Genomic DNA, 16,886 nt, shown 5'->3' on the forward strand with positions numbered 1-16,886 from the left:
ACTTTATACGACAAAGCCCAATTTCGTGGATGCCGACTAAAATCGATATTATTCGCTGTTTAGCCATCGCGTCTCGATTAAGCCCGCCTATCGAGCGTGCAAATATTTTCCCCGCTGATCGCGCCGGCCTGTAACCGGTGTCTGCTGGATAATATTTACATCGCCGCAGCGCAAAGTCCAATGAAATCATTACTCGAGACGTCTGCCTCTCTATTTGTCCGTGGCCGACTTTTTGTCCCGCCATTTCGCCGAACAACATCGCGTCTACTCTCTTATGCGCACCGCGCCACGAAAATCAGTTCACGATGAGATCATCGAATTGACGGTGTATTCTCATTCTGACGGGACTGCTTCTCAGTCCCTTGCGTAATAAGCAGAATATTGCCAGTTATCAATCTTGATTAGAGCTGTTCATTTGTTCAGTCGAGGGTGAGTTAAATTGTTAGAAGGCTAACATTGAACTACGAAGTATACTACTGTTACTATTCAAACAGGAATTTTTTAAATCAAATAAAATATTCTCTAGGCATGCTTCTGCTACTCTTGCAAATATCAAAATTCATCTAAATTCAGCAATACGTATACTTTATTGCCACATTTATTCGGATTGAACGTGTTTCACTAATCCAAGGGGAATTCTAGTTGACGATGGAATAACCTTCATGGCTCTACGGCCACGAGAAATCAAATATCGAAGTTAAACGAAAACTGTAGAGGAGTTGAGTTCCTGGAGGTTCGATGGGTGGGGGAGGGTCGAAAGGGTGGCGCGTGTCGAAGGTGAAGCACGCGCAACGAAAGCGCGCGTGGCCGCGTAGAGTCGCGTGGCGCAGAATCGGGGCAAGCAAGGGTAAAGGTAAAGGTTGATCGTTGCCCACGAGGTGGTTGCGTGAGGGGCACGTGTGATCGTTGATGGATCATCGTTTGCTCGCGAAAGCAGCCGATATGGATGCACGTTCCTCGGTCAGCAACGCTCTCTCTGTTTGCTGTTGTAACGCGCACCAGCATTCCGCTAGTGTCATCACGCTCAGAATAGCCTGGTCGAGGAATCGCCTCTTCCAGGCTGACATCATTCCATTGGACAGTTAGTTCTACGGTCAACTATGCTCCTCTAAAACCAGCCAGTCATAGACACTCTTTTTCTGTGAAATCTGGAAACACTTTGAGCCTTAGTCTATATGATGTCAATACTATTAGTAACTTCCCTAGTATTTCCTCATTTTCTCCTAAATATCCTTTTTCGACTACCATAATCGTACGAAGCGAAGAATCGATTACTTCCGGAACGGCGAGCACAATTAGTTGCTCTGGGGGATGAGTCAAGCGTGTTAATTAATCCAGGAAAAACAAAACATGAAACGTGAATGTAGGATAGGGAAATTGCCTCTGTAGAGTTCCATGTGGTTATAGAGCAAACTTTAGGAGAAACTGTCGAGTGAATTGCAAAAATATGTGGACGCAGAATACCGTGTCGGTATGTTGTTTTTATCACTCTGCACATTGTTGCGGTACTATGTGGCCACGTTGCGTGTTCCCTGTACGCCACAATGGGCATGCACGATCGCATTCCTTCGTTTATTTTTGGTATTTTCCGCTATATTGGTTCGTCGAACCTGCTATGATTTTTTTCCCTTTCAAATTGGTTCAGAATAGTTGGCAAAAGTACTGATACCTTCACATATATCCACGATACTTATACAAATATTGAATCACCCTGTACGTAACATTAAGAATTATAAATTCTTACCCCAATGAAACATCAACGAAAAGGGAATCGTCCTTTTATTTCAACACTTCCTTCAAGCTTTCTACTTGTTCTCGGAAATGGTGTTCTCGGTAGAAGCTTCTGGAAGCAGATGGAATCTCGAGGTGGCATGCAGCCTCTTTCCCCGTTTCACGCGTGTGTCACGCCGCGCCTCGATGACGTGTCCGTACGCTGACTCCTCTCCTGTTTTTGTTTTCGTCCCCGTATCAGGCCGCGGCACGCTTTACGCGACGCCTCCGCAACTCGCGATGAAGCATCCTTGCGCAACGCGTGCCGATCGCGACCCGCATGACTCACGTCGCGACGCCTTCTGTAAACCGATCCACGTTGTTTATCGGCTGTGTTCTCGTTTTAAAGAGCCCGGAAGCGAAACGGAGGCCAAAGGTGAGTCGTTAAACGGTCGATGAAATTTGCCAGCTGGAGAACGCCTGAAACGAATTTATTATCCATATTCTTATTCTCAGTTTTTGCGAATCTAGTTCCCTCTAGTTTCATCAAACCTTCGTGTATGTTTCTTCTCGGTGTGAATGTTGCACAGTGATGTTAAAAATTCAGCGATGAAAAAATAAGAAATTCGAAGGTGGATGGTTCATTCTAGGGTGTATCGAGCGCGTTACTGGATCCAAGAAGGGTAGTTAGCCCCTACCTTTACAAGATCAGATTCTGTTACTTATGACGGTGCAATTTCATGGTCTTGTAAATTTAATCAAGGATACGCCTCGGTGAATTCAGCCTCTAGCTCTCGAATTTATGAAACATCGGTCAATTTCGTTTGTTCCTCTGGTAACGATGTTTACTTTGACTTTTCCCATGGCGAATTCGTTCCCGTAATTTTTACTGGCCAGCGTCTCGCGGGGGGTTGCTAGAAGGGTTTGTTCATTAAAATCACGTCTCGTCTTGAAGGTCCCCTCGAATCGACAATGGTAACGGTGGATGATCATAGGAAAAAGGTACTATCGTCGCGAATAACTCAGAGACTAACTCTCCTCTTCTTCTTTCTCTCTCTCTCTCCTCCACGATTCCAAGTACTGCATCTGCATGTTAAGTTAGATTGGCTCCAAGAGAACTGAACCGTAAGCTACTGGAATATACGTTGTCTTCCCCCTCTCTTGCCCCAGCGACCTCACCCCCTACCCCAGGATGCACGCCCGCGCGCAAACACGAGCCCACGCGCACACATGGGCACGTGCGCCGATGGTATTTGCATATTTCAAATTATTTCGAGGAAGACGCTAAGTGGAGCGTTGCTGGTGCGCAATGGAGCGATCCTTCCCTTCATCTTCGTCGCTTCTTTCCTCCATTCCTCCTCCCTCCATCCTCTTGTTCCATGTCGTTTCATAAGTGGACGAGCGCGGGGCGATGTCGTGAAATCGATCTCCCGATTCCTCGTCCTCATACTTGCTGTCCTACCTTTCTATCTATGGAATTAATCGGAGCGGTTCGCCACCTAGGCAAACAAGCCGACAGCCAGTCTTTTCGTTTGTGCTTCATGGTTCCTTGCTTTGAGTCGACGCTGATAGTCTGGATTTTTCAATATCCTATCATCTTTTCATATATCCAAGCTCGTGGGCTTGGAACTGTCGCGTGGAGGATGGGTTTGGTGGGACAAACACACTCAGAAGTATTTCTTTTCTCTTATTGGCTTCATGATAATTAGATATTGCATTATAAGTAGAACAATTCTTCCTTATCTGTGGCAATTTTTGCCTTTTCCTTGTGCCTACCAGTTCTTGAAGTAAAAATTGCTTTCAAAGTTAGAAGAAGAATCCTTTCCATCGGAGACAAGCGGGTATAATAATCACAATCCAGCTCAATGCAATTTCCATTTTACGAGTTAACTTAATAACGATTACGCAGGCCCGCGATGACATGGAAAGATAGCGTAACAGTGACTAAGACTGACACCAGCCATCTGAGCGCAGGCTGTGCTGTAACGTTGCCGTGAATCATCGTTCAAAGCATCTGTTTAATGAGAACGCATATATTTAACACTGACTGTGTCCTCGCGTTGAAAGCTCGCGCGAAAAAACATTTCAACTCGCGATCATGTTTTGATCTATCTTTGAAGCATCTTCATAGGAAAACATCTTCACGTCTTCCTTTCTATGTAAGGACCGTGCAAATTCGCAATTATAGTTGTTGAATTTTTATTTACATTTTCCTTAAGCCTAGGGTGCTAAACTAAGCGAGAAGACGAAGGGAAAAGAGGGAGTACTTCGTGAAAAAAGTCTTGGGTCTTTCCTGACGTTTGGGCGAGGAGTATGGGGGCGAGAGTTACAGTAGATCCACTTCAGAAAGGACGCAGTACTACCCCAGTTAGAAGGTACGAAGGGTCGTCGAGTAACCCCTTCGTATGCTTCTCTTATTTATTTGGGACGTTGACTAATTTTTTCCTTCAACATGTAACACTTGGCCAGGCAGCTTGCTCATAATTTCTGTATTTCGCGCAAATGTCGATGGTGCCATAATGAAATGGCACATGGACAATATTGATGTTGTAGTCGGTGTTGACCAGAAGAGAGTTGATCGTGGGTATGTGGAACTTGCTGGCAAGGTCGTCTTCTTGAAATTCCCCTGTTATTGGATTCATTAGGGCGCAGCGAGTTTTTGCAAGCACACAGGCAGTGGTGTTGACGAATAATTGTGCCAGTTGGACGTCCGTGGTGTTGAAACTGGGGAACATTCGTATGGCTTCGCCCACGCATTCCCTGAGCTGAGGGAATTGATTGGCATTAGTTAGTGGAATGTCCCTAGGTTGCAAAATTGAACATAAAAATGGAATAAAGCTATTGGTTGCAAAGTTAATGCACTTTTTACAACTCCAACTTCCTGGGTGCAATAAATCTATCCGGTTTTGCTACAAATGCAGTGATGAAGTTTCCATGGAATGCATCGAAAAGCAATAGTGCATCTTATTGTACAAGTGCAGCGTGCATATGTGGGCAAGGATGGGAACAGACTCGAAGGACTTACTGGCTTCGTCTTCCATTTCTTCCGAACTATTGTACAATATAGAGAGTATTTCTGTACAAATCTGTATATACAGCAGAGTAATCCCTAAGTGGCATATTTATTGCTGCTTTGGTCGAATCGGTTGTCGTCTTGGATCAATGGGTTCCGCTCCAGGTCTGACGGTGTTTGATTCTGAATTTTGTTCCTTTATTATGCAAACGCTCCTCGCTATCTGTTTATATAATTTTAAGTACAAAAGGAAAGCCCTCCTCGACGTTTTTTTCGACCCTCTTGCCCCTCTAGGTCTCACTCGCCGCGCTTCCTGTTCAATATTTGCAGTTGCTCTTATGTACACGATTTATATAGCCACGGTAAATTCTCGAAGGCATTAAATTCACCGAAACACCCGGAATTGTTGGTTAAATAACCACCGCTAGGCGAGAGAGAAGAAACGTTCTGACATACCGCGTGAAAACGATTAAACTGCTTACCAGGGTGTCTTTGTTCACTTGGCGAATGCACTCTAGGAACGTGCAGTATATTGTCGTTGGGTTCACCTTCGTATTTGTCATGCTAGTGCTGTTCTGTACGAGAGAAATACAGCATTTTTGTACAATGAAATAAGTTTTTGTAGAATTAAATATTGGACTTACGCTTAGGTATTGTTGGCAGTGTCCATAATCAGTATTATTAAGGTAAACGTCTGCGCAGTTTGACATGGAGACCAACAAGGGGTATCCAAGGAGTTGATTGGTAGCCTTGAAGAAGCACCCATAGCAAGCATCTTGAAGAACCGAGTCCGATCCTTGCGATTCATTGCAGAGTTGGTTCAGTAATTCAGGGATCCTCACACTGTAACATAGAAGTCTCTGAATTTGATCAATTACAGTACGTGGATTAATTGTAGTAGAAATGAAATATAAAATACTGTTTAATGGCACCCAGAGATCCCAGAAGCTTCGATAAACTTTCCTGCATCAGAGGCGTCACAGAGTTGACGTTAAAAATTATTAATAGTAGCACAATAGCGAACTCTCGTAGTTGCATTGCTGTGGGACACTCGTTGAAACATGACCCGGGAATCCATTCACGCTGGATGCTTTATAGCAGTGATAGATCTGATAAGAGACGTCAGGGATACATTGTTCCTAGTAAATAGGACTCACTTTCTATACGTTCGGGGGAAATGTCGCTCAAACATTTCGCAATATCGTCATTCATGATCTCTCTGAAAAAGATGGAAATTGAATTCAGGATTTCCTGTCCAGAGAAATATAAAGTGGTAAATGGGTCGCTAACAACTATGAAGTATTAAATACATGTTAAATTATATTTATCAGTGGCTTGAGAGTGAAATAGAGACAAGAGAGTTCAGATTAGAAAGCTTGCCTTGCTACAACAGGCCTAATGTACGTGTCTGACCACATACATGCATAATCTACTGCGGAAGATAACTTCAGGAGCACCCAATCTTTTAGTATCTTCACGTTTTTCTTTCAAAGACTTAATATTCGCTATGGAAATACTCAGTATTGGAAATACTGACCAAATTTTTTGATAAAAATATTAATATCGATTTACTGTGGAACATCGTTCTCATAAGTGGCAAGTGCTTATAGACAAACAGTACCCAGAATCGGCAATACGCTGTGTCGACGACCCTGGTCCGCCAGTCAGCCAATTCCAGACAATCGGGAAATCCAGTTTCGAGCATCGAGAATGCAACGTGACACCGTGAACATCCTCTGCACGGGGAATCAATAAGTCAGCCGATTCAACGACGCGTCTTGGCGCCGTGTCACCGTCATCGTCAGCCGCGCCGAATTTCTCGGATTACATAAACCCAAATAATCCCGTGAATCATTCTAATTCTGGTTCCATCGGGGTTGCACCGCTTCTCACCTCCCCCCTCTTCCCCTCCGCCCTATCGCGCCCGTGTTTCTACTCCTCTATCTCTTCCTGTACGCGTCCTAGTCGTCGACCACTCTTTTCCTCTCCGCGACCGTCTACCGTATAAATAGCCACGGCACGTGTGCCGTCTCGAGCGCACACGGTGGCCCACTTTTCCCCTTGGCACACTCGAAATCACATCATCCTCGCGAACCACAACTATTTTCATTTTTCTTTTCGCCAACGTCGAAAAGTCAGCCTGACTCTCGCGAGAAGGAAACGAGAATATCTGGATTATGTTCCCTGCTGGTCCCGCCAACACTTTTTATTAAGGAATAGGGAGCCACGAGGGTCAGCAGTGGTATTTTTAATATAATTGAGGGTGATAGACGGCAGCCAGGTCCGAGGAATCATTTTTTAGCATATGAGTCAGGACTGATGAGTCAGGGAGCTAGGAGAGTGCAGGCTTCGAGGGTTAGAGACCTTAGGGTTGCGTGAAATGTATAATCGGTCTAGGAAGCTTCTCACTCGGATATTCAATAATATGTAAGCTGTTCCTCTGTTGTTTCTCCGTGGTTGCAGTCTGATTACAGTGTCCCAAAAGAGACTCACGCCTCGTCAGCTGCGTGCTCCATCGGAAGCGTTCTGGCCTGGGTCCCCTGGCCGCGAAAGCATATTGGGAGACTCCGACTGCTAAAGAGCAATTAAATCGTACACGATCGCCCTTCCTCTGCGGCCAGGGCCGCGATGACAGCTGCATCTCGCTGTCAATCAGCGTCCTCCTGCCGCTTCTGCGGCGGTCAATTAAGTGGACGGTAACTCAATCCTTGCGGATGGGCCGAGCCACTTTATTTCGAGTCTCGCGAGAATAACGAGTCGGTGGTAACTCAATTTCACGAATCCGCGCGCCGCTGTTTTTGCCGGCGACGTTTATTTTCGGCGCTCATCCCTGATTTACCGAATAAACACGTACTACCACTGTCGTCCCCGTCGAAACGTCAAGCCGCTTGGAATAATTTGATCGCGCCTGAACGCGATCAGCGGGCACTGCTCGAACCCTAAAATTCCTGTCGTAATATCGGGAGTGGTGCCCTAGTGGACTTTCGGATGGTACTTCGTGTCTTTAATTCTCCTCTCAATTTCTTCGTCTGTCCGACCTTGTCCCTTGAACCCACCGCCACCACTTTTCATTAACATTACTCGCGAAAGGTCTCAGACTCGTAAAAGAATCGTGTTACTCATTTTGATGGCTTTAGTAGTCCCATTGTTAAAATCCAGTTTATCGTAGCCATCCATCACTATCGTACCCCGAACCCCTCTTAAAGTGACAAGCATGTACTACGTCGTGCGCTGTGCGAAGATTTTCACTGTCGTCTCGTGGAGTGATTAGATCGCGATTCTCGTACGGCAAACGTAGGGATTATAAGATTTGTTTTACGAGGGTAAAGGCGCAATCAAGGTCGTCCGAAAGTTTCCTCGGTAGTTGGAGGGAGGGATCCAGCCGAGCGTTTCTTCTCGTGAACCCCTTTTCAAGATGGACTCGCAGTGGGGGTGGGCGAACGTGTTTAGGGGTGTCATCGCCACTGGATACTTTCCAATTACGACGACAAGATTTCGTCGGTTCATCGATTCGTTTGGTAATCCGTACGAGGCTGTTCTTTATTGAATTAGGGAAGGCGCAGCGAGCGGCCGAACGACAGGGCGTAGACCACGTCCATTCCTGATTAAGAAGCTTAATTGCTCCTTTTCTGCCGGCGAGAGAAAGCCACGGAGAGAAAGTTACGACATTATGGGCCCGCGGTGAAATTGTATCGAGGGCTCCGCGGAGGACAGCCGCCAGAGGGAGTGAAATTAGGCGGTGCATAATTGAAGGAACGATCGCCAAGGATGGGGATGGCACGATCATAAGCATCGAATAAAATTAGTTTTTTGTTTCACGTGGTACCACGGAGCAGACGTTTCTCCAAGATGTAGGCGTGGTAATAAACGAATCGAGAATTAGAGATTTTGGATCTGGAGATGTTGCTGAATCAGCTCTGAATTATTAAAGCGGAAACTTTATTTTTTAGCTTGACTAGTCGCGTTTAATATTTGAACCGCTTACACTAAACGTTGCGTCGCGTGTTTGAACGCGATTAGCATCGTGATGAATACCGCTGATGCATAATTCGAGATGAAGACAGCGAGGACAGAGAGATCGCGGGCGTTTTAATAGTCTCATTTTTAATGCATTATTCTTTTCGAAGGTACTTAAGATACTACAGAGAAATACGAGTGGTAAGGTTGTTAGTTTCTTGGGTGGTGAGCATTAAATATGAATTATTATATACGAGGTGATTCTAGAAACTGGAAAAATTCTCTAAATACAGGTAGCAAATATAGAATTCACGCAATTACCATTTATCAAGCACAATTTATTAGTGTTTCTTACAACATCCTCCTTCCAATTGTTAAAATCACCTCCCCTCAGAATTAAACAAAAATCAAATTTCGGCTGAGCAACACCCTTGTGAAGGGTAATTGGCGTACCATCGGGGTCTAATTAAAGAAATTAACATACCTTCATCTCGGTCACGCCTCTCACCAGCTAAAGATAATTTTTCGCTCGGCTCGTTTCCCTTTCATTAATTTCCACGCCCTTATGAGCCCTTCCACTCCTCGAGGCCCTCTGTGCATCGTCGATTCTATCGGCGAGGTCTTCTCTCTCAATTATTGTTCCCTTCGTGCCTGAGCTTTCTCCACCGATCCTTTCTCAGCCGAGTCTGATAAGTGCATTAGTCGAACCCGGAAATTGGTAGACATCCCGCGGCGTGTACGCACATTAACCCCACCATTCGGCTGTGATCGTTTCAGGCGCGAGGGACCGAGGTCGAAAAAGAACAGGAAGCCGAGCTTACGTGGCTCGGGCAAAGGCAGGCCACGTGTAGGACGTATATCAACAGATTTTAACCTACATCCACTGTCGCGATCCCACCCCCACGGAATGCTTTTAGCCTCAGAGGCAAATATCGTCGGCCGTTTCGCGCTAAATTGCCTCTGGGAGGTTTTACACTTCAGCCCTGAAGACATTCGAATTTTTATGCAGGATTCTCGGTGGTAGGCGTCAGAAATTTGAGAGGGTGATTCTACATGGTAGGCATTACGCTTGAAGATTCGTTTCCAAGTTATTAATTGCTGAAGAGGCGCCTACAATGCGTATGAAATGTGTCTGTCTTGTCTTATTCTACTGATTGGTTCGTCTGGCGCTGTGTCTGACCTGGCTAGTACACGCTGGCAGTAGAATAAGTTCCCAAGTCAGACATATCTCATCTTTAATAATTAATAACTGGAAAACCAAGCTTCAAACGCAATTTTGTTATCCTTCATTTTCGTCTTATTTTCGCATGTAGAATCACTTCTATAAGTTTCTGATTCTGTTTTCTCTCCATGTTGTCTCGTGCTCGGTGGACCCCTTGTTTTGTTGATAAGAAGCACGTGATCTCGTCTGCACCGTGAATCTGGTCCAAATAACGCGCAGGTGGAGGAAAGAACGTCTAGACTTGTTTGGACTGTTGATGGGTTTCGAATGTTGAAAGTTTAATGAACGTTGTTGGGGTTTGCTTCGAGTGTACGAGATCACGGACGTTTTGGTGGGAAGTTATTACCGTGGCAGCTCCATTCCCTGAATGAATACGATGTAGGTATGTATTGAAGCGCCTGTATGTAGGGTGATTCTAGGGTTGAGGAGGCGCGATGAAGCATTTCCGTGAAAAATGTTCACTTTGTTGAGATACTCGCGGAGGAGAGAGTTGTTTTATAGCCGGAAGCATTAAGAAGATCACGAGGTGATAACTCCGTGTTCCTTTATGTGGAGTATTATATTTTTCCCCTTGGCGGGCTGGCAGCTGCTTTTAAGTCGAGTTCAATGACCCGTCACGCAAGGTCATTCAAGGTTACAGGCGTACGACGATCTCAGAGGCACATTTCGTATCATCATTTTTCGCGGAACATGCGTTCTCGCTTTATTATTCTTTTGTAGTCTTAAAGCGCGCGCCGCGTTGTTGAGCTCTTCTTAGGGGCGGTATGACTCCACGAGCTTCTATATGGTGGAATGAAATTGACCTTGAAACCTTCATACCTCAAGTTACACCCCCTGGTCTCCAAAATTCTGACTTACAGTTCCAAAATTCCATAGCCTCAATTTGATCAAATACCGCTGGTTCAATGATACCTAAACCAACTCCTGTGGGAGTATCCACACTCTGTTCGGTGATTTTCAAAGAAATGGTCCATTAGACTCTCGGCACCCTAACGAAAGACGTCTCTCCAATGGAGAAAGTATTGAAAAGGCCAAATATCGGGGCCATTTGGGTTAGAAAGCCTCTTAACTGCCCTTTTCCCAATGCGGTCGCATTCGTCACCGCGGTATGACAGGCGCCTAGACACCCATATGTGGATATCATTTTCGAGGGAGCCTAATTCGCGTCGGGGGTTCAGATAGCGTCGTGTTTCCCGCTCGTTCGGTCTCCAGCACGGGTCGTTAGCTTTTCCAGAGCACGCATCCGCCCCCTTCATCTTCCTACCCTCTTGCAGTCGATAAGTATTATAAGAAATTGACGGTGTAACGCGGCCGCTGATAAAAATCAGTCGTGTCCGCCCGAAAGGCCGTCGAGATCGGCCCCATGGGCACAGTGTGCCAGCGTCGCATTATCGTTATCCTCGACGGATGCTTTCATTGATATCGTGCGCCGCCGACGTGCATGCAGTCGCGTAACAGCCAAGCACACGTTTGCTGTAAACATCTTTTAACGATTATTGCGACCAGTAAATCGGCACGTATCGCTGCTACACGCCTCGTGCTCGCGATGACTGAAAAGGTTGCTGCTGTGTTACGCTGATGACGCCTCTTACTTATGGCACTTCGTGGTAATAAATTAGTGTTTATAGCTGCTCTATTTTGAACCATCTATTAAACTACATTCTCATTCCTTTTTAATTCTTTGTGAAGTCTTTCGAGGGAGAAATCCAAGAACTGATGTAGGCTATTTTGAACCTGATGTGAAGAAAGATTCTCTTTTTCTTGTTTCTCTTTTTTTTTTCTTACTCTCACCCCTTTGTAAGGTCTCTGAAATGAGAAATTGAAGAACTGACGCGTCCACGCGTCTCGAAGCATATACTTCTGGGGATAGATAATTTCCAATTCGACGATATTCCCCATTTTTTTCTCCGTAATGTGGTAATAAGAGCGCGGATGCCACTTTCACACTTTCCACTTGGCGCGGCACTCAGCGTGACGCATAGTTTCGGAAACGCGTTTCCCCAGCGTCGCGCGGGTGCAAATGGTCGGTCGACGGGCGCGAGAAAAATAGAAGCTCGCGACACTTTCGAGGAGCCTGGAATACGCTCGTTAATTTTAACGATCTCATCGAATCGACGATGCCATATACCCTCGCGTCCCGCTCGACTGCTCCCACCCACCACCGCCGTCTCATTTTCGCTCGTGCTTTACTCCGTTGTATACGTTTCGCATTTTGATTCGATTGGTTTGTAGCTTCCCCCGTACGTGAATAGAATAGACACTGCCGCGAACTTGCTCCCGAACAGCGACCCCAGCCGTTCGTCAGACACGGCTCAAAAACATTTTAGGGTACCGCGTTTCCCGTTTCTCGCGCGATCCAATCTTTTCGTCAGCACGGATTCGGGCGAAACTTCTGTTTTTACGGGGGATCGAGTTGTCGTCTCGCGCGGCGATGCAGCGCTGCTCCAGTTCGCCGATTAATAGCTTCGAGCAATGGAGGGGAATAAAACGAACTTTCCTTATTTGGAAAGGAGTGTAATACAAATTCCCTCTCGCGAGTCATTTCAGAAATGAACAGTTCCGTAAGCCGAGCTCTCGAAAAACTGTCTCTGAAATCCGCCATCTGTCGTATTACCCTTGAACAAACAAGTTACCCATTACTTCGCCACGAGTGAATTCAACTGCGCTCTATCCGCTGGAATCGCAGCCCCGAGAACCTCGAGAGCCGAGAGATCAAGCGGGCGAGAAAGCGCAAACGATAACAAGACGATCGACGTCTGTAGCCCCGAAAATACATATTTCCTCTCTCTCATCTGCGCCGTCTGAAATTTACCAAAGCCGTTTGAAGAAGAAACGAGGAACTCGGGTACTCTGAAGAGGTTGATGAGACTCTAAGTGCATAAAGAGGGTAAACACGATCTTCGCGCACCCTCGAAATCAAATGACGAAACTCGAGGAACAGCGAGGGCTAGAGGGAAGCCAGGGTGAGCGAGGTGGGTGAATGCGCGCGTCCCTTGGACGAAATATTCTCGATGACTCGTGCGAAAGTGGCGGCTTGGAGCGAGATGGTACTTCATCCTGGCTGGATGGATCTTCCGAAAGCATAACAGTAACCGTAACAATGGAACCCCAGAGGCCCGCGATTTCAGGTATCGTTTTTCCACCAACTTATCGCGAAATCGATGGAAGGGTATGACCGAGGGACAACTTGCCCTGAAAGAGTGGTCAAATGAGTCATCTGATGGACATTCTGATGAATTAGTTTAACCCCTTCACGTACAATTTTATTTCGAAATGCTATCACCTTCGTTGCTGATTTGAAACTAACCCAAATTGTCAACCACAGAGCTCCTATTGAGCGAAGATATTGTAAAAAGTGTACCACTCAGACTCGTCAATTTATGGCAAGGGGATAAACAGTTTGCAGTTATGATGAGAGTTTAAGTAGCTATCAAACGAAGAAGGATCTAACATCTAAAAGATTCCACCTTATGTTCTCAGGATATGAGATGACACCCACGCAACGAGTCCACTAACCAGGACACCACTATCAAGCTCAGTCCTCCTAATCTCTATCTTCACAAACGTAGTACCCTTAGCTCACAGACCCTGAACAGATCCTAGCAGCAATCCCAGATGCTCCCAATCACCTCTAACTGTTGAAATCAATTATGTATGCATAATCGTGCAACCAGATTCCACAAATCTGAAGACAGATCATCCCTGAAATTCCTAGTCCCCGCCAAAATCCTGCAACAAAGGCAAACAGGGTAGCAGAGGTGACGAGAACGATAGTTTCCGAGTAAATTTCCCACGGATATCGCGTTTTTACTCGCGCCGTAACTCTTCCTCGCCCCCATTTCCTGGATATTAAAGCGCAAACAGCCTCTAAGCTGAAAAATTATCGGACCGTTTATGCGATTCTTCACACCCTCACGATTTCCCCCACCAGCTGGTGGCCTGGTCCCAGAATGGGGGAACGATGCTGCAGGACGATTAATAATGTACCGGAAATACGGCGTGGCGGTAATGTAACGCGATAAATAATAGCTGTGACGCGTTGTAAAGCGCATCGCGGTACAGGACGTTCCAGGGCCGAGTATCCGCGACGGGCTTTATGCACTTTTGAATAATGCAGCGTCGCAATGTCACGGTGACTAGTGTCACATTGTTGCGACCGTGGAACGTCTGGCGATCACGACCCTTTTGTGTCCAGAAACATTTTCAAACTGGAATCCACCACCTCGATGGCGAGAAAAATGTGCCATTATGTTGCGAGATTTTTCTCGTTCGTACCATTAATTTCACTCATGCTATAATGGGAATTGGGTTGGCGTTCGTGGCGTTTTTTGAACAGAATTCAAGGATAAAATCTAAATACATGTATAGAGTTTTAGGCAACCATGTATTTGCCACTATGTTCAGCTACTTTTCGGGATTTATATGGGGATTTTAGGATTCTATGCTTCCAGAATGTATCCTTTTTAGGGGCAACAAACTTTCGTTTTAGTGTTTCGCTCTGGGACTGCATGGAAATTGAAGCTTTTCTAATTACCGCAACGTGGAATGGTTCCGTGTCAGACACGTAATCCGTGTAAACAGAAGGAATTAGCAATGGAAAATGGAACGGTAACAAGAAGCATTCGCAATGTGACGTGACGTTCGTGAGCCTCGTAATTCGCTTGGTAAATCTCTGATTAAGAACGCGGTGATCGTCGATGAAAAGGCTCGTTTCCATGAAAATCAGCTCGAAAGGGTCGGCCGCGTTCTGTTCATTCCTCATCTTTATGACATGCTGTGCGTTGCAGCGTGTCATTTGCCGATAATGGTGCATTTGCTTGCTCATAAATTTACATTCTCTTATATGTATCGCAATATTTTCAATACCACCACATACCATCGGGTAATAAATACTGTTACACGTAAGGAACGCTCAACGTGACACTCTTTTTCCTTTCCACCGACTTTGTGGGAGCCCCTTCCATCCATTTTTCATCGTTACTTGCGTTAAAGGGTTGATAACGACAGTTTGACCTTGATTCTGAACAGTGTAGAGATATCAGAATGTCTGTCCATCAGAAGGATTAATATTCGCGTGGAAGAAGCTATTTTTTTTTACATTCTACAGCATTAGACAGTCTTATATAATACTATACTTATTATTACTGTCTAGTCTTTAACATATTAATCCTCTTTTTGTTAATAAGCAAACCCTTGCAAATGTTTAGCGAACATACTTCTTGATGCGTGAAACAATAATCTCAGCAGTCGGTTTTGCTGCCGCGTCGCGGCTAACTCGAAACGAAAGCGAATCGACACAATCGATAATTAGAAGCGACACGGTACAGGTAACCTAATAAGCTCGCGTGAATGAAAATGTCCGCTTATCTCCCAGCGATTCGTGGGCGTCGCGTCGCCTGGCGTCGTTGCAGCCGCGGGGCGCGCGTATACGCAGCCAGATGCACGCAGAGTGTCGCGTGACTTGAGAACGCTTAAATCGCGGGTAATTACGGAGCTGGATAAATGGATAAGCCAGAGACGAGGGAAATCAGGCGGAAATGGGGCGTCACGGATCACGACACGTGTCACGTCGGCCCACGTGTCTGCAAGGAACCGACGCGAGTCGAATCACTCGCGGCCTTTTTCTCTGCTACTCTTAATTATCTCTGAACGGAAGGAAACTGTGACAGGGTCTAGCATATGGCGTGTGGAATCGAGGTGCCTGTGTCTGAGGGTGTTTCCTGAAATACAGAATTCTAGAAGTGGTCTGTTGTCTCTAATCTTCTAAATAAACATAGAAATTAAGAAGAAAATTGTTCAACCATTTTGGTATATTTACTCATGTTGAGTGTTATTACCACTGTAGATTGTAGGTGTTTGTTCTGTTTGGAAGAAAAATTAATACCTAACAGTGAAGGTACTAAAGAAGGGCAGATATTTTAAGGTAATTAGTAATTGTCCCGTAGCTGGTAATTAGCTCGTCCTCTCGCCAGCTTTGTTTAATCAACCTCGGTAGAAGGTGGCTTGAAAATGTAGCGCCACGCTCTTCGAGGGAAATAAAAGTTCGAGTGGTATGGGGAACAGGTGGAGAGGGGTTAACGAACAATCGAGCGAAAATTTACAATGTCGTTCGCGGACTGCTTCGCGCGATTCTTTCTGCAGAATGGTTGGATTAATTTACTCTTACTTTAGCCCGCCTCTATTGGTCGCCCTTGAAGGAGCAGACTCTTCGTCGAGGGCGAGGACGATTCCCTCGCGATTGTAAAGATTTACACGACAAGAGGACAGCAAGATTCATACACGCCACTTAATTCTTCCTTTTTCTACTAACCACGGAATTTTTTTCTGCATTGCTCGATTACCACTCATTCAACTTTTTTTCTATTTTTTATAAACATCGTGTAGGAAGTACGATAAGCACTCTTAAAGTTACAAATCAGTATGTCATAAACAGTCATAATATACAGTTATATTCCTCGCTATAGCAGTTCTAGTACCAGAGGCTAAGGGTCAAGGACCTAATGAGCAATCCCTTGTACCACCCCAGCACAGTCAATACAGCCTCCAAAATCAAATATCAAGATCCAATACTATTAACCATGCGCAATTGCGTATATCCAACAGTTTGGGTGTTAATATACATTCTAGTTCAAGATCTACCCCTTCTAAAAGATCCTCCGCCCCTCAGCGAGATTCAAGTTTATCTCGAGATTAGTCGAAGAAAATCTTCATTATTTCCACGTAAACATCGACCTGTGGCGGATGGGTAACGAGCAAAACAAACGTAGCAGAGAAAAACAGAAAGGGCTTGGCCCTTTCCAGGGCCTGCAGCAGGGTCCACGGCAGCGTTGCTGTCTCTACGAGAAAAATGGAGAGCGAATTTTCCCGCGCTCATCCCCGCGCGACCTCCACCCCACGCCCCCTCTCTTTCTTCGCGTCCTCCGTTCCCTTTCGCCCCCGTCGCTTCTCCTTCGTCCCTGTCGACGTTCCAGAAAGGGCGGGAAA

General features: G+C 45.6%; 1 protein-coding gene across 1 annotated transcript; it reads right to left on the reverse strand.

Annotated features, from left to right (window-relative positions):
* Positions 1-4,070: 4,070 nt before the first annotated feature.
* Positions 4,071-5,761, reverse strand: LOC143188174 (uncharacterized). Its single transcript, XM_076392260.1, has 4 exons — positions 5,643-5,761; positions 5,368-5,566; positions 5,206-5,298; positions 4,071-4,475 (listed from the first exon to the last, which is right to left on the reverse strand). The coding sequence occupies exons 1-4, from the start codon at positions 5,759-5,761 to the stop codon at positions 4,158-4,160; spliced, it is 729 nt and encodes a 242-aa protein (XP_076248375.1). The 3' UTR covers positions 4,071-4,157.
* Between the last annotated feature and the right edge of the window lie 11,125 nt (positions 5,762-16,886).

Source organism: Calliopsis andreniformis, chromosome 2 (assembly GCF_051401765.1).
Source record: "Calliopsis andreniformis isolate RMS-2024a chromosome 2, iyCalAndr_principal, whole genome shotgun sequence".
In the NCBI taxonomy this organism is placed as follows: Eukaryota; Metazoa; Arthropoda; class Insecta; order Hymenoptera; family Andrenidae; genus Calliopsis; species Calliopsis andreniformis.

Bases quoted from the DNA above. Each gene is read 5' to 3' on its own strand.
- LOC143188174 (XM_076392260.1), bottom strand. From the start codon at position 5,761: ATGCAACTACGAGAGTTCGCTATTGTGCTACTATTAATAATTTTTAAC. The intron at 5,567-5,642 runs GTATTTTATATT...TCTATGTTACAG, and splicing joins TCTCTGGGTGCCATTAAACA to TGTGAGGATCCCTGAATTAC. The intron at 5,299-5,367 runs GTAAGTCCAATA...TCTCTCGTACAG, and splicing joins ACTGCCAACAATACCTAAGC to AACAGCACTAGCATGACAAA.